Below are 25,000 nucleotides of genomic sequence, written 5' to 3' on the forward strand. Positions count from 1 at the left end.
CCAGTTGGATTGTTTTTGGACATTCCAATTCTCTCTTTGTTACAATTTTCTTGAACACTATGTCCCCTACATACGAATGAGTTCCGTTCCAAGAGCGTGTTTGTCCAATTTGTTCGTCAGTCCAAAGTTGGCCTACATAACCAACTAACACAATTGGCGATATAGTACTGTACTGTGATAGGTTTAGAATACTTTTTACACAAATACTGTAGCACATAAAAAAACAAACAAAAAAAATGTAAGAAAACATTTTTATTCTAACAGCACCTTGAAAAGTACAACATCTTGGACGATTAGAGGATGTAGGAGATGTTAGAGCTGAAGGATCGTCAGCATTAGGAGATGCAGGGCACAATGCAATTTCACTCATGCCTGACGTTGATGGTACAGGTTCTGGTTCCTTGCTGGATTCAGTTCTATCTACCCTCTTGAAAAAATGGTCCAGTGATGTCTGGTTAGTACCTATTTTTTTTTTCTCATCATAGATGACACGGTCCCACTGGATTGCATTCTGAACGGCTGCTGCAACTTTCGTATACCATTCTACGTTCAGGTCCTGTGCTTCAAAAACTAACAGTGCCTCCTCAAATAAAGAAATCCTCTTGTCATTTCTTGTGTTGTTAATCTCTTCAGGCCTTCAGTTAGTTCTTCTTCCTCTTAACTCTCTCTTTGTTCCTCATATTGCGCTGCAAGGACTTCAATTAAGTCGTCCTCTTGCAGATCTAGCTCCAGCTTCCAACTGAGGGTCACTAAGATGCTGAAGAACTCTTTGGACTCCTCATTCACCTTCTCAATCCCATGCAAATTGTGAACAAACTGCGGCAAAGGTTCTTCCAAACCCCATTTATGGTGATGGCTGTAACCTCATGCCAAGCAAAGTCAATGTTTTTTATGGCCTTGTAGATGTTATAGTCCTTCCAAAATTATCGCAAGGTTGTTCCTGATTGATCAGTTGCCTTTATTGTCTGATGAAAAGTGTGACGTAAATAATATTTCTTGAAAGTTGCTATAACTCCCTGGTTCACAGGTTGGACATAGTATTCAGTGGCAGATGCACTACTTTGACGTTGGGATGAAAGCTGTCCATGAATGAGGGGGGCCCAGAGCATTGTCCAGCAGCAAAAGAATGTTGAATGGGACGTCCTTCTCCAAGCAGTATTTCTCTATTTCCGGGATAAACCAGTCCTGGAAAGTGTAACCCAGGCTTTAGATTTACTCTTCCACACAACAGTAAGACAGCCCTTGGCTATGTTTTTAAGGGCTCTTGGGTTCTCTCAATGGTAAACCAATACAGGCTTCAGCTTCATATCGCCAGAAGCATTGCCACCAAATAACAGAGTTAGCCTATCCTTTGCTGCTTTATCGACTTTTCCTCCTTACTGATGTAACTTCAGCTTGGCATTCTCTTCCAGTACATTACTGTCTCATTCACATTAAAAACCTGCTCAGTTAGACACTCTCTTTCATCAATAATTTCTTGAAGTGTTTCATGAAATTCCAGGGCAGCTACCATATCAGCACTCGCTGCCTATCTACTTACTTTTACATTGTGAAGATTGGCTCTAGCCTTGAACCAATAAAACCAGCCATGGCTGGCATTAAAAGATGCTCCCCCTGATTCTTCACCGTTTTTCTTCAAGTCTTCAAGAGCTTTTAGCTTTCTCTTGAATTCGCATTAAGCTGAGCAGGACCTGATGCTGATCCTGCATCCACACACTGAGAAGTTTCTCTATCTCCTCCATCACTTTTCCACGCTTCTTCGATGTTATTGTGGACATCATCGGCACAGCAGACTTCACATGTTTCGTGATCTTGCCATGTTCTTTAGAATTGTGCCAATGGTTGAACGATTCGTGTTGTAACAACGAGCGACTGCTAGCATCTTTTCGTCACTCCACTCTCTCAATTATTTTTACTTTTGGTTCCATCGTTATCGCTTGGTGCTTCTTAGCAGTACAAGCTACATCACCACTGCTTTTACGCTTTCTTCCGGACATCCTGGTCTAGATACTATACTACTGTACTCTATACAGTACTGTACAATAAAGTACACAAAAGTACAGCCATTTGTAGAGGAGGCATGCGACTGCACGTGAACAAACTTATGTAATTGCTCATACGAACGCATGTTTGCATCTTTGGAGATTTACAACTTAAAGGTTCGTATGTAGGGAACTTTACTGTATAAGCATGTTAGCATATTTTTTTTACTTGCTCCTAGAATCGGTTGAAACCTTTCTCCGAACATTGTTCAGAGGACCTGAAGTCAAAATAAACATGGCTTATTGACTATTAAATAACACTCCTATCTTCTAAGATCTTAGTAGTTTAAACTTCTAATACAGTTCTAATGAAATAAGCCTTCTTAAATTCCAATATGTGATGTATACTCTAGGAAGAGGTTCTATTTTAGGACATTTTAAGTTAATAGGTTAATAAAAGGTTTATTGCAACAGCTCAACACCTGATAAGATGTCTTATTCCATAGAAAATTGTAGTTGTTCATGGGTTTTTAGGGTTTATATGCAATCATTTTGCAAAGCAATGCATGGACTGTGCCCAGCTTCTTCATAAAGAAATAGTAGTCTCCACTAAAGTTTGCTTTTTTTTTTCTTCCTATTATGTAGATGCTATATAAATATTAGTAATTCCTTTGATGGTTAGAAAAAACAAGGGAAACAAAAAAGAGTTTAACGCTAACTGAGACCAAAAAATATATATATATATATATATATCACTATAGCAAAATTTAATAATCATTTATACATAAAGACACCTATACAAAACATTTAAAAACAATTAAAAAAGCTTCCCTGGAATCACCTGAATATAATGATACGGATGTTCAGATATATAAATCTCCTAAAGTGAATGTAAAGATGAATCTAATCCCACACAGTGGTGTGAGTAAAAACAGACGGGGAGGAAAACATTCAAGGAACCTCTGCTCCGCCATTAGAGCGGACCGTTTTGAAATGAAATCGTTATAAACGGATAATTTTTTTTTGAAACAATCTACATGCATGTATCGCTGTGGGATATAACAAGGATTACTCCATTTCGGGTTAAAAACACAACGTGAGTACAGCTCCGTTAGTCTATTTTTGAAATATCACCATTTTGCCTGCACCAGAGACTTTCTGCACTTTAGGAGATTTATATATCTGAACATCCGTATCATTATATTCAGGTGATTCCAGGGAAGCTTTTTTAATTGTTTTTAAATGTTTTGTATAGGTGTCTTTTATGTATAAATGATTATTAAATTTTGTTATAGTACTTAATTAATTGTGATCTATTCATCAGACCATCTTCTTTTGAGGGATTTCTCTTCACAGGGGACAATATATTTTTTTGAGTAATTCCTTTGATGACAATTTTTTTCATGTCTTACAAACGTGTTATGTGAATATTTTATACTAAAATGCTGTACAACACATGCTGTGTCTTTCAGCTCTGAATCCCACGTTCCTGTTCAATTAAATTATCATCTGAGTGATATCTTCGTGGACCTGTTAAACTTTGCAGCCGAGTTTCTTGTCGTAGGAGGAAGATTGGTCTACTGGTTACCTGTGTACCGCCCAGAGTAAGTGTTTTAGCGTGCACACACTGATGTCATTCTGTATGTAGAGTTAGGTTATATTTTGACTGAAGTTGTGTTCTGCCTAAAAATAGGCATAACAAAATTATTTTAGGAGAAATGGGGAAATATACCTTTTGTTCAGATATACTTTTATATTGAAAGGTGCTACCTCAACATTGCATTTTCCTGCCAGTATTTGATTTATGTTCGATTATTTGAAAGTTAAAGTAATATAGTTAATTGTAAAGAAAAAACATTCATTGTAAAATAGATCAATGCTGTATATTAGGTTCAGAAAATACAGTTTGTCCAAAAAGAAATCTGGATCCAATATTACTTTATCATGAAAGCATAAATCCTTACTGCATACCTGTGGATCAGCATATGATGGAATGCTGTCTGAATCCACTCAAATCAGGAGACTCCATTTTTGGGGATAGAGATTTGTGCGTGCTTGTAAATTTACCGATGCACCTGCTCCCTTTTGCTATCCTTTAGGCTGAACTCCTAAAATATGACTTTCACCAAGCAAACCTTATTATGTGCACCATAAGCGAAAGACAGGCAGTGTTTTAGTGAGAAGCGATAATCATCTCTGTCTGAAAGATAACATCAAACTACAAAGATTATTTGTTTAATCTCACATTGACATCATTGTTGTGTCTGAATTTTTTACATTCTTCTGATAGTAACCCTTGTGTAGTTAAATAGAAGTTTGCCAGAGTATGTACGTATTTCAGTAGACATCCTAGATATAATTAGGCTTTGGTGTGCAGCTTTGGTAGTTAACCATTTTTTATCATTTGATTTCTACAGAACTAGGCACAATGCAGATTTCTTTAAGTGTTGTAAATGCTGCATTTAAAGTTCCAAACTTATATTTCAGACTCATATTTTAGCACTGTCACAAGGACAGAAAGGCATGGGAAATGTTACACGTGTTACGAGAATAGGAGGTTGTTCCAATAGGGACGTGTACAGTCATTAAAAAAACAGTTTTTTAAACTATTCCCTAGCTTTAGATTGAATTAAACAGCTATTTGTAAACAGTTTGAACTCTACAGTTTGATGTCCCTACTCAGTTAGTGGGATGAGGCTGAAAGTGCTTGTTGCTGCAGTGCCCCAAATCTTCAATGTGCACATTAATCATAATATAATTTGTATGGTATCTGCATGTTTGGGTTATTTTTTCATTCTTGACCAGATAGGGGTTTAGGGGTTATTCAATCCACAAGAAACGTTTTGCATTCTATTGTATACAGTTGGGAGCATTGTGGTATGGGTGACTTTCTTAACCATAACCTTTTTCTAACCAAAGCTTTCCATTAAAGGTAGGTATGTACAAATTAAGAAAATGTTTGAGTGTACAGTCCCTGCTGAAAGGATGTGCTATAGCACTTATTTGTAAGTGCATCTGCACACAGTTTTTTCTCAGTCCCCCTGCAAAGCCCCAGAAATACCTGTTGTACCTGGACTTGAAGTTCACCTAATGCAGTGGGGTAAAGTTGATGCACTGCTCATGTATTCATAGCAGAGTTGCCCCTCTCATGTTAACTGACTGCTTGCAGCACACCATAATTAAAAATGTTTATAGAAGACATGGCTGTCAGCATTGTGAAATGCATAAACTTTGAGCTGCAGTGTCTGGGAGGTGGGTGTGCGTGAGACACAAATGAATGAGGATTTGGCTCAGTCTGGGAAAATAAAGACAGTTTTTGTATTTACTTTATAAGGCTCGTGCATCACAGTAATTTAATGTGGTACTTGTTTAGACTGTCAATCAGGAGCCATTAGCTGTACTTGAATAAACATAAAGGTGATATATGTAGTACTCATTCAACTGCTGTTGAGTAACAACAAATAATAAACAGAGCATTCTTGTCTTCCGTATAGGTATCATAAAGGGCTAGATAATAAAAGGGTTATTGGGGGTTCAAGGGAATTTTGTATTCTTTTTATATTCTCTACACTTTGAGGGAAATTTATCAAAACTGGAGCAGATGTGCACAGCAACCAACCAGCTTCTCTCTTCTGTATGTTCAGTTATGATTTTTGTGTTAAGATCTACTTTTCAAATGACGAGCTACATGAGATCTACCAATGAAAAAAAAACCTCCCTCGCTCTCCTGGCTGTCTCTCCTCTCTCTCCTGGCTGTCTCTCCCCTGGCTGTCTCTCCCCGCTCTCTCTCCTGGCTCACCTTGCTGTATTTTGCAAACAGTGTAGTGCAACAGGCTGTGTAAACTAATATTCTTTGATGTAATACATAGCACTTCAACCACCAGTATCCACCAGAAAGGTATCAGGGAGCTGGGCTCAGCAGACTCAGGCTAATAGGTAATCATGTGTGCACAGCTAAATAAATATACCAAAAATTGAATAAAGGGGCCACCATTCACACCCTTCGTGATCTACCAGCATCAGCTTTGAGAGCTACTGGTAGATCACGATCTACCTACCTGTTATAGATAGTGGTAGTCCTCCAGGCCTTGATTAGACGATTAAGAGTAGGGAATGCTTTTAGTAGTTTTAGTAGTAATTGCAGTATCCAATTTGCCTTCAAGATCCCATAGCATTAACTCTCCACAAGGGCTTGTAGAAAATAAATTCTGAAACTTGCTTCCCTATTAGACCATATTTAAGCTGTATTCTAACTTCTTTTATTATGTTGTTTATGATTATAGTGTTATGGGGCATAGCTTGTTATAGCTCCCTAAGAACTTCGGCAGGGATTTAGTTGATTTGTGTACAGGTGCATTTCATTGGAGAGCCCTTGTCATCATATATGGATCTTCAGAGTTGGTGCTGAAAGTAAATTGTGCATCACCTTACATTTAATGCTATGCCAAACGCCTTTTGGCATTTGCGTTGTCAGTAGAGTTTAGCAACCTTGATAATTAACCTTCTTTACAGTACACAGTTGGGTTGTGCACATGATATACCTAAAGCACTGGCAACATAAGCAGCATCTGCTCAATACAGGATGACATTTTCAGGACACAGTCAAATAGCAATTAATATTATAAAGGGTAGATTCTTGCTCCTTTAATTTTAAACCTGGCAGTGGTTTCATTTTTTTCCATGAACTTCACCCTGTGACGAGTTGCCATATTTTGAAACCAAACAATCATTTTCAACAGCTTTTAGAAGTTAATATTGTTTGACAAGTATTGGATAAAGGGATTAGGTGCTTGTTCTGGTTTATTGCTGAGAGTTAGAAATCAGTCTGGATATGGGATGCTGAGAACATGGACTGAGCAAATCCAGAGAGCAGACAGTATTATGACAAAGTGAGGAAAGGCCACAAACATGGTCGATTTGGACATATTTTACACGTCTCAGAAACAGAAATTCCTAGGATCGAAATGTAAAATTAATTAGAAGCCTAATAGTTCTCCTAAGCCTGCGATCTCAAAGTATTTGTTTTATTTAGGCTCTAAACGAATGAATACATCAATTTAAACTGAGGTCATTTTTTGTGGAAACAGAAAAGAGGTAAATTCTTCCCCGATGAATCCATACAACTGCCTTTTCACCTTTTTTTTATGCAGTAAAGGGTGAGGATTTTTATAGTGGAGAGTTGACTGGTTTGTTACTACAGGTTATAAAAAAAAAATGGCTTTAAATGGAGCTGAACTCAAAAAGTGAAGATTTGCTATGTTTAGGGAACATCTAGAAGTGTTAATTGTGCTTAAATTGTTGCTCAAGTTTTGCAGTCAAATTTTAAAAAACCCTGCTATAAGTTTATTTGTCCCTATTCACACAGTATGCCTATACATTTTTTAAATTACATTTTTAGATATTTCTTTGGTGAAGGCCTTTGTGCAGAGTCCAATCTACTCTAAGCAGTTTGAAAGTAAAAGTAGAGGGTCAAGCTGAGTGAAAGACTAAGCGTCTTCTCATTAACACACAATACTAAGTCTGTAACCCTTTGTTAGGACAGACAGTATTCAAATTTAGTTTACAACTGATAATGAAATCTTTCAGCACAGTACAGACAGGGTTAAAAGAGAACTATGGCTTAAACTGTTTTGCCATGGTTATTTTTAGGGTCACAGGAAGACATATATACTAATCCCCTCCGATGACCCAAAACTCAGACCTCACAATACTGTCGAAATCCACCTCGCTGGTTAATTGACATCTAGCTCTGACTCTAGAGGCAGAGCCAGCTGTGCCCACCTCATCTGTTTCTCCAGTCAGCGCAGGAGGATCGGAGAGGGGAGGGGGGGGAATCCCTGCAGGGAGGGGTAACTGATAGTCACAGCTCTCTGCAGGGAACGGATCGGGAAGTCAGCAATCAGCGGTATGTGTTCACTGACCTCCCCATCAATAGAGCCGACCTGACAGCTTTTTCACTCACCCCCTAATTCTCCTTTAGGCAAAGTAATGTAGGGTATAGATTTTTTTTTGTATGAACGTTTGTAAGGAAAATCCCGTCGGAACGTTCTTGCTGTCAGAGACTTGGTAATGGCATTAGATATTTCGTTTGAATTTCATTTTTATTTAACATTTGGTTTTGGAATAAATGGAGATTCCTGAACAAAAACCACGTTCATTGTTAGAACTTAGGTGGATCAGAAATTTTTTCCAACAAACTCCTAATTTTTTTGTCACTGTGGTAGAAAAATCGATCATTGATTTGACAACAATTGGAAAGTCTAATGAATGCTCTGAAATTGATTTCATCCATTCGAAATTTTAACTGTGTATACCCTATTTAACCTATATAACTTCCCCCAGCTACTTTACATTATATTTGGGGAAAACTATGTAGAATTTTCAAGCAAGTATAAAGCACTTCAAATGTAAGCAGGAATCTGGCTTTTTAAAAAATTTCCATGAGAACATGTAACAAATATAAAGTAGGTGTTTTACCAATTTGCTTGCAAAAGGGGAATTGAAAATGTTTTAACTTTAACCCCTTCGTGACTGACGACGTACAGTGTACGTCGCCAGCATCGGGGCTGTTTAAACAGACTCCCAGCGACTTTTGCCGCATAACCTGAAAAATGTACCATTTGTCTGGAATTTCTGATGAGATATAGCAGTGTACTTCCTGGTATATGAGTGTACATACAGTATTATAACCGTATAACTGCAATGTGAGATCTAAGGTACAGCTGCCTCTGACTGTTGGTCTCATCTCTACCAAGATGTCCATACAATGACACTGACAATGACAGTGCAAAACAAGGGGTGGTAAGTCAGGAATGCTGAAAGATCAGCTGCAGGGAGACCACAGGCAATACTGCTGACTATTCCTTTGCCCTCCATCTTCTGTCTTTTGGGCACAGCTTCTAGAGTTCAGTTCTTCTTTAACACATTCTATTGTTTATTTAGCTTGTCATGTAAGCACTGGAAAATCTAAATTGTGTTTTGGTCATTGAAGGCCTGCTAAACTAAATACATCTAAAATTCAGCTTTTCAGAGAATTTACAAAGTTGAACTGCTTTGTCATATTAATTCAATACAAGTTTTGAATGTGAATGAAAATTCTCCTTTTGAATTTCCTCCATGATGTTTTATAATAGACCTCTGGTATTAAAGATCGTGCTTCCTGTGTATTCATCTATTTCCCCAGCTGCTGCTTGCCTACTCCTAGCAATGGTTGGTAAAGACTAGTTTGTCTATTTAAAACAACTGTACCAACTCCTACCTTCTTGCAAGCCTCCACTATACCTCATCCAGATCACTCACTGATATTCCATGACCATAGTATTGTAAGTCAAGGCTTGTTGCACCACAAAAGGCACTTCAAACTGACATCCTCCCATGATTCCTTAAAAAGGCACTTCGGGCAAAATGTTAAAACGTGCAATATATTTTGTTTAGTTGCATGCATACATACTGTAGATACATACATACATACATACATACATACATACATACATACAAAAGACATGCTGTGCCCCTTCTGCAGTGAAAGATCATTGCCTTCCTCTTCACAAACCCAGTGGAAGTTAGCGCTGGTGAGGGAGCTTGCGGATGTTGCATCGCTGTAGCGGATGTAGGTATAGTTTTGCTTTCAATTTCTGGCAATACCTTGCTTTCTCTGACTGTCAAGTGTAGCATCTCTTAGTAGTAATGGAAGTATTATGTCTAAATATCCCTTTGCTACAGAGAGACACTTTACTTGAGTAAAGTATTGAGGGAAGCTCAAGGTGTAGAAGAAGATAACAATTTGCAAACCTTGGTATTGTGCCATAATGTGAAGGTTCGAGAAGACTCCACAATAATGTAGTCATTGGATATAAGTGAGTGAAGATATATATGGGGTATGTTGTCGGTTTGGCATGAGTCAAGAGTTGGCACAGATTTTTATGTAGAAAATCTTAGTTCTCTACCCTCCATTAATTTACACAGCTGCACAGTAAGAAACCTAGGGTTATACTGCCACCTGTAGGAGAAGTAGATATTAGGTACTGAAGTCCAGCAATCTTGAGGCTTTAACAGCTCCCATCTCACACTTGGCCAGCAACGATTAGTGCTACAGTCAGCAGTGACAACCAGTCTGTGTTTCAGTTAGTACAGGACTCCAATATTCAGGTCAGGCCAATGTATCTGGTATTTCTTGCTGAGTTTCAGGACCAGAGCTGTGGCTCTCTAAAAACTCATTTGTTGTGAGTAATAAATGGAGGTCTTACTGCATGGAGATTATTTTTTTCTCTTTATGTCCCTGAGGCTTTGTGTGTGGTGTATTTACCACAGAAGGAGATGCAGCTGGCTCGGTGTAAGGAGAACATTAACTTCTTATGAGCTGGTCTTTTACTTTCTCTATTAAGTTCTAGCAAACCAATTTTTTTTTTTTTTTTAGTAGAGGTATTACTTCCCTTTCATTTACGTTGGGGCTGTGTATGTTCATGCAGTTGGGCTCTATTTTATGCGTAAACTGGCATTTAATTTCTCCTCTGCTAATTGGGACTTGATGACTTACTAGCTTCTTAATTCAAGAAGATGCTGGACAAATATATGAGGGCAGATGCAGTCAATACACTGGTGGCGCCGTGGGATCACTACACCCTGATCTATACCTTTCATTTCATGGAAGCTACTGTCCTGATTTCTTCAAAGGATCAAACCCATAGGCATTCAGGTCACTCTCATTCTTGCAGGCCTCAGAGTGTGGTATGCTACATAGTTATATGGCTAGTCAGGTTGAAAAAAGACACCATCGAGTTCAACCTATAGAGATATGAAAAAAAAAGAAAAGCCTAAACAGAACGCTATGCCAACAATGCTGACCGTATTTGTCTCTTAGCCGACGCTATCTAGGTCAGGTGTCTGTTTTTCAACATTCTCTTGATGATCATGCACTGATTTGTATTTTCATACAAGGGTTTACAGATGTTGTTCCTTTGTTATTCCTCCACTCCAAACGTGAGGTTAAATCTCAGTGTTACAAAGACCTCCTTTATAACCTGGTACATGTGTTTGGCATTGCTGTCTTTCTTGGGTCATCTTGAAGGGTTTTTGAGTTATCAGCATTGTCCTACAGGGAGCACCCATTGGTCTTACACAAATACAATGTTGTTTTGAGACCAAGAACCTCCTTTTACCAAAGTGGCTTACACTTTTTACATTAATGAAGATATTGTGTTGCTTTCCATATATCAGTCACTGTTTTGCTCCAAGGGGATGTCTCTCCATTACCTGGGTGTGGGGAGGGCCATCAACCTTTCTGCCATTGCTTTCTTTAGGCAGACTAATTCCTTTTTTGTCTTTTCAGAAGAACCTAAAATAGGTTCTCCAGCTTTCAGATCCACTGGATGATAACTGGTTGTTGTGCAGGCCTTTAACTTACAAGATAAAGTACCTAATATTCCCATTACAGACCTCTCCACTAGGGATTAGAGTGTTTCTTGGACTTTCTGTCATCAGATCTCTGTGTCTCAGACTTGTAAGACTGACCCTATTTTTTCAAAAGTGTTTGTCATTGTTGTTGTGCCCTCGCCTCAGTCTGGACTGCTTTTGGGCATCTGTGTTTCTTAATACACAACTGTTTCCCCTTACAGGACAAAGAAAAGGATTTTACTGTCAGTACAAAAATCCTATTAGTTCTGACACAAATAAATTGGGTAGATTTGAGTTATTTAGGGTAGATCCATAAGGGTTTCCATGTAATCAATTTTAAACCCATCTAAAGGCTTTCTGTATGACTATTTAAACAAGTCTGGAATCCAGTTACCACAACCTCAATTCTAAAAAAGTTGGGACACTGTGTAAAATCTACACAAAAACAGAATGCAATGATTTTCAAATCTTATAAACCCATATTTTATTCACAATAGAAAAAAAGAAAACATATCTAATGTTTAAACTGATAAAATGTACCATTTTAGTAAAAAATAAGGTAATTTTGAAATTAATGGCAGCAACACGTCTCAAAAAGTTGGGACAGGGCAACAAAAAGCTGGCAAAGTAAGTGGTACTAAGAAGGAAGAGCTGGACAACCATTTTGCAACTAATTAGGTTAATTTACAACAGGTCAGTAACCTGATTGGGTACAAAAGGAGCATCTTAGAGAGTCAGAGTGTCTCAGAAGTTAACATGGGCAGAGGATCACCAATCTGTGAAAAGCTGCGTCTAGCAATTGTTGCACAATTTCAGAATAATGTTCCTCAATGTAAAATTGCAAAGACTTTAAATATATCATCATCTACAGTACATAATATCAAAAGATTCAGAGAATCTGGAGAAATCTCTGTGCGCAGGAGACAAGGCTGAAACTCAATATTAAATTCCCATGATCTTCAGGCCCTCAGATGGCACTGCCTTAAAAACAGGTATGATTCTGTGATGGACATCACTGCATGGGCTCAGGAATACTTCCAAAAATCACTAACTGTAAACACAGTTCACCATGTCATTCAAAAATGCAAGTTAAACCTCTATCATGCAAAGGAGAAGCCATATCTGAACATTATCCAGAAATGCGGCCCTCTTCTCTGCGCCAAAGCTCATTTAAAATGGTCTGTTGCAAAGTGGAAAACTGTGTAAAGCAAATATGTTGCGCTCGGTCTATGTGAACCAACTGCACACTAAAGTGTTAATAAACAAATCTGTGTAAAATTACAACAATCCGTGTGAAAAAATTGATGCAAGTGGATTATTTACATATGACTAGAAGGTTCAACACACAAACATAGTAAGAATAATAAAAATCAACACTGGAACCTTCAGAATTAGTGCCAGTGATCAACCTCATTGGTTCGGCATGTATATTTTAAACACGTGAACCTCTGGCTAGCGGTGTAGTAAAACAACACAGAAAACTAAAATTTAAATCGTGATATTAATTCAAGCTGTGAACAAACTTTGAAAAGGAAGGAGGGGCTCTGTGGTGGCCCTCCAATACTCAAAAAAAACAAAAAAAAACAACAAAAAAACCTGCAAATAAATCAAAACTCTAAAATAATAACAGCAAAGAAACTGACATTTCAAGGGGCATGTATCATTACATGCATAACCAACGAACAGCACTTTAAGAAAGGGCAACTTCCTTCTCTCAGTGACACTTGATCAATCTGTCCGGCAGTCCTCCAAACATTCACTGACAATTCCCCAAGAGGGGCTCCTTGTTAAAGAGGTCTTTTAAAGTTCTGGTTTTCCAACCCCTTCTAATGTCTCCTTGTTAAGTACCGGCGGGGGTCTCTCCTTCTCCTTCGGTCACCTGATCCCTCGCCGCCCGGAATGGTGGCGTTATGCGGAATTCACTGATTAGAGTAACACAAGTCATACAGTACATGAATAGTTTTTTCCTGACAAGGTAAGAAAGTTGTGTAACAAAAATTAAGGGATGGCAAATGTTGAGTACTGTTTCTCATAGCAACTATTTCAAATAGTAATGTCCTGGTTTCACTCTCTTTAAAATGAAGGATAAAACCTTATTGGTTATTATGGGGATCAGACCCTCTTTTTTTCATAGATCTGCCCCATACAAATCAGACCTGCGTAAAGAGAAATGTTATCAAATATTTAGTTCCTGTCGGTTGGTAATAGCTAATGCTTTATGGATTTTAGTATGGCCATTAAACTACCATAATTTGCCCATGGCCAACCAAGCTAAGAGACAAATGTCCGAAATACAGGGTCTTGACCCATAAACACAGGATTACAGATAATTTCTGGTAGGGGGTGGATTAAAATGTTTATTACCATCAGGTCAGATCAGATTTTAAGTACAGTAGACTGATCATCTGACAGATGTTTATCCATTCTTTCTTGCCTCATATAATTTATTATAATTATATTGTTTACTGTGAATGTACAAGTATTACAATGTTTTCAATGCTTGCCAATATATACAGAAATGTTATCTGAATATCAGTTTTATGGCACTGGGTGTAGAAGTTGTCCCCTGGGTACTGACCATAAAGTCACCAAAATGATGTGCATTTTCTATTTGTTGCCAATTTAGCTAAGCTTATAGTAGATTAATATGAATTGATGTGTATTTGACTTTTTCTCAATATGTGCTTGGTTTAGTAAATCATATTAGAATGTAAAACACAATGGAGTGTTAGTGTAAACGACCTCTGAAATGCTCCTGCAAAGCTAATTCCTTGTGGTTCATTGCCTGATTTCCCAGTTCTGCTTTATTTCTTGCAGCTATACAGAAGAGGTTGTACCCCGGCACCCATGTCTGAAACTTATTAGCAACTGTGAACAGATGCTTTCCAGCCACACGTCTCGCCGCCTCATATCCATGGAAAAGGTGAAGGAGTTTGAGGTAAGAGTTCTGATACAGAGCAGAAACCAGAAAAGGGACATATTTTTACTTGTGTCAGAAACAGCCAGTCAGTCAGCATCTTTGCAGTTGTCTTTCTTTTCCTTACATATTACATTGTACTGTTTGCCATTTAACAGCAGAAAACCAAATGTCTCCTTTCTTGTATTGGCAGAAAAGTTAGATTTTGTCACTGCTCTTTCCCAACACTGTATCTTTGCCAGTGAAGAGATAGCAGATGTCTTTTGAAATCCAGTTGTCATTCTCTGATCTGGGATCTTTGATCATGATTTACGGTAGTTTGCTTTTTCTTGTCTATTTGCAACATTTCTGTTAACACTAGAAAACCATTTTCTTTCTTATCCATTGAGGGATGTAGGAAGTCACTAACCTTTGGGTTATACTGCCGCCTACAGGAGGAGTGGACACTGGCAAACAAAATACTGTAGGTCAGCCCAGCATAACCCCTTCTGCTAACACCCGGCCTCAGTTTTTTGCATGTCTTTTAAAGTGTAAAAAGACATTGCCTTTCCTAAACCCTGTCTCTGCGATAAACTAAACTGAAAAGTCATAAGAAAACTAGCTAGGACTGTACTAACTAGCAGTAAACAGAAGTGGAAACATACCAAGGACATGTCCTGCCACACCATTATATATGAAGCCATAGATTTTAGACCTGTGTCGATGACCTTTTGTCTATGTCAAATGGGTTTTGCATTCCCATACAGGTCTATAGGAATGTAAAACTCACTTAGAGCAGCACAGAGGGAGGTCAAATGCACCTGTCAATGAATTCTGAATGGTCTCTTTCCTTCTGTTTTACTATGGTATTAGAGGCATTTTGGAACCCATTCTGTGGCAACTTTTTATTATTAAGTTGTAGGGACATTTCCTGCCCCACCACTATATATGAAGCTGTGCACGTGATTAAGTGCCTTTTGTTAAAGGCCTGTTGCCTGTGTCGAATGGGTTTTGCATTCCCGTACAAGTCTTTGGGACTGCAAAACCCCCTTTGAAGCAGCTCAGGAGGTGGTCAACTGCAGGTCAAATGCATCTGTTAATGAATTCTGAATAGTCTGAGAAACCTGTAAAATTTTTGCTATTGACACAAACCCACGGCCCTTTGACACAGGCTCTAATTAATGCTACCGTCATGGAACTATATTCTGCTGACTGGATGTGAAAGGGATTGTAGGCAATATATTGAGTTAAACATAAACATTACAATTAGGGATGCACTGATACCGGTATTTCGGTATCAAGTACGAGTACCGATATTTTTTTTTGGTGCTTGCTGACACCGAATACCGGAAGTCCCATTTAAGGAAGCCGGGCAGCCTGTGATGACTCGCCACCTGGCTTCCTGATTAGCTGGGCGGCGTGCATAAACTCACCACCCGGCTTCCCAATTAGCAGGGAAGCCGTCCCCATGCTGCTCGTCACTAGGTGACAAGAGCGCATAGAACCAGCTTTCTGGCCAATCAGGAAGCCAGGCGCGGTGTAATGACGCAGCGCCGGGCTTCTTGATTGACTGGCAACCCGACTCCATGCTCCCTCATCATGAGGTGAGGAGGGAGCATGAAGCCGGCTTCCCGGTCAATCGCAAAGCCGGGCGCCACGTCATTACACAGTGCCTGGCTTCCTGATTGGTCAGCTTCCCCTCCAATCAGGAAGTCGGGCAGCGAGTCATTACACGCTGCCCGGAGGCAGCGTGTAATGACTCGCTGCCAGGCTTCCTGATACCAGAAGTATCGGGCTATGCATCAGAGCATTTGGGCGAGTACAAGTACTCGCCCCAAATACTCGGCATCGGCACTGATACTAGTATCGGTGCATTCCTAATTGCAATAATATGAAACATTTCATTTAATGCACAAGGCTCAACTCACAAAGATAACGCACCAGAATAAGTAATTTAAAAAAAAATTACAGCTATTTTAAGTTGAGTTCAATGAAATTTGAAGACTATAGTCCCATGGCTGCAAATAGAGTGCCTTAGGCTAGTGTTACAGCTTTGTGATCTGAGCCTGTAGCCTTCAATGTGTACTGATGTGATTTTCCTTGCTGTGTCTTGCTCTTTTTTTTGGTTAATATATTTTGATGCTATATATGGTGACGTGTCAGAAATTTATTTATATCGATATTTGTTATTAAAAACTTCACTTTAAGTAAAAGTAAGTTTTCATAATATTTATTAAAGTTTTTTGGAACTAGGTATATTTCAGTGGATAAACAGTCCATGTTAAATAAGTCTTGGACATAACCTTCACGGCTGAAATGATGGATGTAATGGAAATAAAGAGGCAGCATGGGGCTGATCAGTGTGCAATGATGTACACAGTCAGGAACGAAACTACTGTGCGGAATCTAGGTGTAGCATGACTGTCCTCTTTGGGACAACCTTGTATGCCAGGAAAGAGATTCTGACCCTAGGACAAAGATGGGATTGACCTAATTTTGGTAAAAAAGAAATGAGGGCATCATCAGGGGAAAGTCAATAAATCCTTGCAAACATTACTTAGCATGCTTGTCCTTATCATTAAAAATATCTCTGTAGCTGGGTCCCCTTTAACTGCTGAGAGGTGGAGACAGAACTGATATCAGAAGTTTCATTTTTCTCCTTTGTTTCATTTCCAGGAAGTGTCTTAAATGTGTTCATAATGCACAGAACTAACCATCTGTAGTTTATACATGATTTGTCAAAACATCACAGCTTGAGGGAAGCCACTACAAGGTCATAAGCATCTAAGATGTGCACAACAAGCGACCAAGTCTCAGGCAGTGCTTGGATAAAACAAGAGCAAGAATGATAAACAGCCCTAGCATTAACATAACAAATTGTGCTTGTTACTCCTCTGATCAACAGTGTTGACTTTGGCACAAACAAAAAGTTTGCTCTGCTTTTCCCCCAGTTTAAACCCTTGGCATATGTTTGTTTTCTTTCTGGTTTTTGTTTGTAATCCACAAGCAGGTTTTAAATGGAGCATCTTTTTAAAGAGGCCATATTCGGTAGTTTATTTCTCATTAACCCCTTGAGTACTGCACGTAGTCTTACTTCTTCAGTCCAGTATGTTATTTTAGTTTTTTTTTTTTTTTTCATTTTTGGCTGTTTATTCAAGCATCTATTTGTGGTTTTAAGAGTTTGGATTACAGCACCTGACCGAAGCTCAGAGACAAATGACTTACTGCTCCTTGGCAGGCGAACAGGCAGGTGCTTCTAATTCACAGAGCAGATGGTTTGCAGATACTTTGCACATTGACACCAGAACTTTACATTGCACGCTCTGCTAAGGGGTACTTGGAGCTACGAATGACTTCCTTTTCATCACTGCACACAGATAAAGCTGTGCTCTGTATTTTTTCAGCACAAGCACCTTTCTTTAGAAATACACTGGTTTTATTCTTTTATACATGTGTTAACAGTGCAGTACAGCTCACACTGGCAGAGTTGGATCTTTAAATTATGCTTCTTCTATCAGATAAACAAAAAGCAGAACCTTTCTCAATACTAGTAATTCAACTGCAGGGCTTTTTTTAAAAATAATTTTCCTCTACAAACACCTTCTTCTTCAGTTAGAAAGTTATCTAGATAATGCAATATTCTTTTGCTTTAGAATCAGGCAAATAATGTATTCCCTTCACCTCTTTAACCTGGCAAATGTGCAAATCTATGGTGCATTGTGAATTGGTAAGTTGTCTTTCATTATTGCCCACTCCACTCTGCGTCCAACTCTCACTCTTTTTTTCTTAGCCCTTTTCCTCTCTTCTCTCTCTCTCTCTCTCTCTCTTTCATGCGCGCTCCTTTTGTTACTATTGCACACTAATTAGAGCCTTCATGTGTGTCATCACACCCTTGCTCCATACACCCCATCACCTAATCTGGGGACCAGAATTTCATAATAACTCTTCCTTGGTCTGCTGACTGTGGTGGGATGCTTAAAGGACAGTTCTCCCAGCCTTCAGAGGGGAATGTTGGGGGCAACTGCCCCCATAAGCTCTCCCTATCCCATTTACAGTATATTACCCATTACCGACGTCAGATCTGCTGGTGATCTTCACCACCAGCTATGATTAAAGCCTCCTTGGGGCGGTTAAAGCCCTCTTCATTGAGCTGCAGGGCCATGGCGTACTGAGCATGCATTATCTTTTTCCATAGACCCTAATGGAGATGGCATTCTGTTGCAAGTTGTAAGGGCCTTGTGTGGCTGATCTGAGGTCAATAGTAGACCCTAGGGCCAGTTATCCCTAACTTTATTGCATTTTCCAGCTTCAGAAGCATGCTGAGGAAAAGAAGAGATCCATATATGTATAAAGTTACCAAGGTTGGGTAATGATAGTGTTTCCCTAATAGGTACATTGTTTTTTTTCCCTATTGCACTGCATAGGCTGTTACTTTTAGTATACTGTTCTAAATGCTAATAGTTGGGCTGGTGCGCTAAACCTAATACCACTTGATGCTTCTCTTCATATCCCAGTTTACCAAGACTCAGCTCTTGAGATTTTCCACTGAAAGCTCACAGAAAACTGTCAGTTTTCAATTTCGCTCTTTTTTGGGCTTTGCCTTTCATGTTGCATTTTCATTAAAAAGTCACATAAGAAGCTGTGATTTAGTCCTCACGACCCCCCACTCTCCCCCCCAAAAAAAGAAAAGAAATCCAGGCCTTCTAAAGACATGCTTTGTTAGTATGCATTATATAATAGGCAAGCTTTCCCCAAACCCCTTTTTCTTGGCAGACAAGATTATCAAACACTCCATGATATTAAAGTCAATGCTGTTTATTGACTGAGATAACACACATCTCCTTAGCGACGTTTCGAGACCATGCGGTCCCGTCCTCAGGCAAACAGAGCTGTTGCCTGAGGACGGGACCGCATGGTCTCGAAACGTCGCTAAGGAGATGTGTGTTATCTCAGTCAATAAACAGCATTGACTTTAATATCATGGAGTGCGAGTGACTACTTTAAACCATCTACATTTCACGGAGGCATCCGTTGTCACCACCGCACCCACCCAGTCTTTTTTTCCTTTGAGAATATGAGGGGAATTTATCAAAACTGGAGGAGACAAAATCTGGAGCAGATTTGCACTGCAACCAATCAGCTTCTCTGTCTCATTTTCAAATCTTACCTGAGCAAACTGAAGAGAGGTGCTGATTGGTTGCCATGGGCAACTGCTCCAGATTCTCTCTGCTCCTGTTTTGATAAATTCCCCCCAATGTGTCTGATGACAGCCTCAATTCACACTGTGGGCTCAACTACAGTCCAGACCACTGAAAGTTGTCTTCCCAAGGTCTTGAACAAAACTCAAGATGAACAGAATAAAAATATTTTCTTAACCAAAAAGGAGCAGAAAAGTGTGTACTGGTGGTTGAAAAGCCTTGAGCCTTCACCATCTGCCAGTCATTGCTCAGCACTGTAGCTGAAGTCCCTGCAGAGCACACCTGCTGTAATCAAGACAGTTTGAGACCGCTGGACATTAAGCCAGGGCCCGATCAACAGGTTAGTCTGTTTGGGTTCTGTCTGTCCATGCCCTGGATTATTGAGTGCTTTGAACTCTGTACCTGTCTATACCATTTACCTGCAGTCTGTATTTGCCAACCATTACACTGTCTACCTGTCGGAAAAATACTCTGTTTTGAGTATCTGCTCATCTGCCTGCTGTCTCTGCTATTGTCAGTCATTGCTTAGGCCCTTGCTTGTGGATATTCTACCAAAGCCGCCTATGTCCAGCCTGTGGACTATTACCCATCTAGGGTGTTACAAGTGTCTGCCTTTGGGGAGCTCTTCTAAATGATAATTAGGTTTGGAGAATTTTGAATCAATCAGAGCTAGAGCACACATCAAATATGATGTGTCTACTGATGTTCCTGCAATCATAGATGATCCTGTATTTCCTACACAAATGTGTAAAAAGGGGCTTTCTTTTAAACTGTACTGAAATCTGGAAGCTGCCATGCACTTTGGAAAATGCTGCTGGACTGGGTGCTTGGCTTTAATATTTTAGGGCCACAGATCTGCAAATGGAAATCGTAGATAATTCACAATTCTTAGTCCCGGTCTGATATTCAGGAAATACTGAAGCAAAAGCATGACATGATAGGTGAGGGGGGAAAAAAACCTGCCACAGCATGAAGGTTTGCCCTCACGCATAGTGTGGGAAGCTGTTGCCTAGGTTTTCAAACATGGAGTTCTCATACGTATTTTGCCTTGGTCAGAGATGCGGTGTCCTCTTGTTGCAAAATCACATCACCTTCCAATAATATGTTGCTTTCTCTCCAGTCGTATGTGTTTCTTTGCCTATATCACTGAATTATGTTTATACCTTGTACAATGTCATCCTCCAAATGGATTTCACTTTGTGGCTCCCGAAAATTGGAAAATTATTGTATCCCGTCATGGACCTCAAATTCATAATTTTAAAGTTGGTTTCTGCTCCCCACTTTTCACAAGGAATGTTATCAGAGAATGAATGTTTTAATGGTATATGGATATTTATGGAAATCAAGGAAGCACATTTTTACATTTCTGATCCTTCTGTACGTTGGTGTTTTCTCTAGTTTACGAAGTTATGGCCCTAATAATGGCGATTCTGTGGTGCAGAGCAATGACCATCTCTTGCCCTGCTTGGGTAGTCTCCATCTCAGGGGTACACCAAACAGCACACCCTGTGCAGATCTCAGGTCTACAGGGACACGTTTATCAGCTTTGGCTGAGCTGTGAAATACCAAAAATGTTTAATCACCCCATACCAGGGCTTGATTTGTAAATGGTATTACAGTGGCAAGAGTAATTTCCTCTTTTGATATTTGACCTGTGTGTCCATGGGTAAGCCTACTATGGACTCTTATCCATTAGTATTTGTATGTGAGTTCTTAAAATGATGGTCTAGGCAGTAGTAGCCATATCCAATGCCCATTTTCATGTCAGCCTTCTGCAGCTAGACATCTCATCCAGTTTTTAAAAGTCATATCATTTTCTGGAAAATTTAGGATTTCTCTTCATTATCCTTAAAGCACACTTACCTCTAGTTACCTCAATACTAAATTTTCCCCTTCAGATAGATCCTCTTTTTATTACAGTGCATTGTTTTGACAGTGGAGGCCAGACTAATAAGATGGAGCAGAGTCCTGGGACACCTTACTCAGGGCATTGCATGGAGAAGGAATTAATACCACCCATCAATCTTCTAGAACTGAAAGCCATCCTGATTTCCCCTTAGTACAGATATCCAGCATCCTAAAGACTGGACTTATAGCTCCCAGAGACCTACCTTGTCCCTAGTAAACCTAACCAAAAACATTTTACACTTAAAAAAAGATCCCCCTTTCTGAGTTATGCATCACATAAACATCCAACTTTAATCACCAAGTTTTATTTTGCATTACTGATAACCTAAGAAATGAGCAGATCAGTTGTTCAGAATATAATCTTCGCTATGAATATGTAACACAGTCATGTACTGTATTTGAGTTAGGTCTATCTACACGTACATTAACCTAAAGCTTTCCAGTAAATAGTGGGTTTCAGACATCAGCAAATTAAGTTTAATTTACTAGAATGGGGTTCTCTCTGGGTGGTCAACATTGCTCAGTTCATTTTGATTGTCATCATTTGCTGTAATTCATTGGCATTGCAGATTTTCTTTATTTTTTTTATCAGTTCAATTGAAGGCATTATTTTTTTATATTGCCACAACTTAAATAGGCTTTGAGGAAGTGAGATTTGTGTGACCCCACTGGTAATTGACTGCAGTTCTTTAGCAACAGTAGGTTTAAACATTCGTTAGCACCAGATTGTTTGGAAACCATTTACTTAGTGTAGAAGCTTTCTCGTCTGTCTTTTGTCAAGATCCAAATCTTTAGACACACTTTGGAATTGGCTTCCAACAGTGTTCCTCCCTCACACTCTCTAATTTCATAGTTGTTGATTTGACTGCAGGATAAAACAGTTATTCAAGACTTTGTTTCCAACTTTGTCTTAATCCACTAAACAGGGAATTATGCCTGTCAGGTTCTAAGCGTTTCATGGCCCTTCATAATCTGAATCTCTGAAAATCTTTTCTTGAGAACAACAATTTACTTTGGACCATTTCTCATCTGTTTGCTCCCAATTATACCAACTTTAAACAAGGGATCATATATAATCCTGTCTGCTTTAGATTGTAACCTGAAGTGGTTCCTGTCTCCTCACACCTGGTACTTATTTTCCCACTACAAGACAGAGATTATTATCTTATTTACAGAGCCCTGACACATAGAGAACCTTTGTGCACACTATGGAAACATTGTCGCAGATGAGGATTATAATAAAAAGTTAATTGTCAACTAAGAATTCAGTGAGCTCCCCTTAAAACTTAAAATATACAGTGCTTTTGGGTTAGACATGATTGAGATCTTGTGTATAAGATGATTATCGCATTTTTTTTTTTTTACTGTGCTGATGCTCTCCTGTCATTTTTCTGCCCTGTATTTCAGGGACGCAAAGCTCCTGTTTTGCGTGAGGCGTACAGTCAGAATTAAACTATGCTTATTTTACTATTATCTGGTAATGGCAGGAATACTAAAGCTGTTAATGCAAGGGTGTCTCCCTTTTTTGTTAATATACAAGATATATATGTAGTTCCAACAGTTTGCACAGTTGCAACAGAATGCAAGACAAGAGGGCCCTGCTCATGAGAGCTGATTATTTTTAAAAAAATGTACGTACAGTACACATAGCCTGTTTAGGGAGCAAAGCTGTAGATGGAATCCATCTGGGCCACCTACTCCAGGCTGTCTGCAAAAAAATTCAGGGAATGGATGCTGGATCAGTCGCCCTGCACAATGAGAGAGAGCAGCAGTGACCAGCATTTATTAAAAGAGAACCATGGGGTAAGTGTTTTTCCCCATAAATCTCTTAAGGGTCCCGGGAGTACATATACTAGCTCCTCCCGTGACCCAAAGCTCAGTATATCGCGAGCTACAGCTTGAGGTATACTGAGACCGCCGCAGCCGGGACGGATCCCGACAATGCAGTCAAGATCCACCTAGCTGTGTGAATGACAGCTGGCTCTGCCTATCTAGAGGTAGAGCCAGCTGTACCGCCCCCTCCCCCGTCCTTTCCTCCAGTCAGCGCTGGAGGATCGGAGCAGGGACAGGGGAATCTCTGCGTGGAGCTCTCTGCAGGGAGATGATCGAGAAGTGAGCGGGCGACGGTATGCGTTCACTTCCCAATCTATTGAGCTGACGTGTGACACTTTCATAGATTTTCACTCACCTCATAGTTCTCCTTTAAGGGAAACATTTGCTCAGAGGCAAAGTGCAGGAGTTCCGTATTAAGTTACTCCTTAGATCTGAAAGAAAGACTCAAAGAACACCTAGATTTAAATATTAATGCACACACCTTTTGTATTTAGACAATGTTAGTTGAGCCTGTTTTCCAATTTTAAGCATATTGATAAATACCAGTTTTTAGACTGTATTTTCTGACTTTACGTTCTCTTTTGTCAACTGTGGCATCAATGCTTCAGGGGGTAAATGGTCTCTTTGATTGCTAGTGAAATTAAATTTTCCTACATATGAATGTTAGAACTGAAAAATCCATCTGCAGTTTAGCATTTCGTAACTTCCAATCTATGTTGTCATGAACTTTAGTTTGCATGGTTAAAATTGTATGCCACAGCTAAAGCAAGTAAATGGAGTTCATTGTTCATCTATGTAATTCTTCCAGAGCATTTTAGTATTTATATGAATCTTAAAACAAACATTACTTCAAATGATATGTTCTGGGGGCTTCTGTTTTGCAGACAATTTAGCTTGGAGGTCTTTCAGTTGCATCTGTGAAAAGCATGGATACTTGATACATGCTGCTTATGAGAAATTGTAACTTATTTTGTCTTGCTTGGTTATATGCACTTTTATAAACCTATTTTTCTCATACAGAAACAAGATCAGCATGCTCAACATTTGGGTGAACAGTATTTACCACACCAGGGCCACAACTCCTTCCGTGAAAAGTATTTTAGTGGCTTAACAAAGAGAATTGCGAGAGAAGAGAAAGCCAGAATGGGAGAGAATTCCACAGGGTGCAGGTCTGCTCAAGCACCACAAGATGCCACCAAGGCGCAAACAGCCAACCAATAAAAATATGTTTTTAAGTGCAGGACAGCTCAGTAATATAGCCAATGACTTCACAATCCTGGCTGATGCATAAAGAACTCTGTCTGCTGGACTGGCACACAAGTGCAGAATATTACTCTTGTCTGTGACAAATGTAAATATTCTTTATGCTCTGACCACAGAAAGATGAGACTTGCTCAGAAGGTGGCAGAAACTCAACAATATGGGATTCCAATTAGTTTTAGTATGTAAAAGATATGACAGGTGTGTGGTGTTCACATACTGAATGTGTTTACTTAACTCTTATTAGACTTAAAGCGACACTAATCTCAGGAGTTAAATCTTAAAAATGCATTCAAGTACCCTAACTATTAACAAAACTGTATCTTATGTGTGTATCACTCAGTTATAGATCCTATAGTTATAGACAGTGCTGACACTGTCCTTCCTTCTGGAGGGTTGCTACTTTTGTTCCCCATTGTCCCTGTGTGTGTTGTAAAGTACAGTAGTCACCGCTCCAAACTCGCTCCCGTAATGAACTACAATCTCACGTTTAGCTTACTAATTTGTATTAAGATTGTAGTTTTTACAGG

General features: G+C 39.2%; 1 protein-coding gene across 1 annotated transcript in view; it reads left to right on the plus strand.

Annotated features, from left to right (window-relative positions):
* Positions 1-24,431, plus strand: part of TRMT11 (tRNA methyltransferase 11 homolog) — a 53,612-nt gene extending 29,181 nt beyond the window's left edge. The window contains exons 11-13 of the mRNA XM_018563804.1: positions 3,455-3,586; positions 14,193-14,313; positions 24,231-24,431. Of these exons, the coding sequence (XP_018419306.1) occupies positions 3,455-3,586; positions 14,193-14,313; positions 24,231-24,431 (454 nt within the window). The remainder of the gene's footprint in view (positions 1-3,454; positions 3,587-14,192; positions 14,314-24,230) is intronic.
* Positions 24,432-25,000: the final 569 nt, after the last annotated feature.

This window comes from Nanorana parkeri, unplaced genomic scaffold (assembly GCF_000935625.1).
Source record: "Nanorana parkeri isolate BGI_ZX_2015 unplaced genomic scaffold, ASM93562v1 scaffold699, whole genome shotgun sequence".
NCBI classification, from domain to species: domain Eukaryota; kingdom Metazoa; phylum Chordata; class Amphibia; order Anura; family Dicroglossidae; genus Nanorana; species Nanorana parkeri.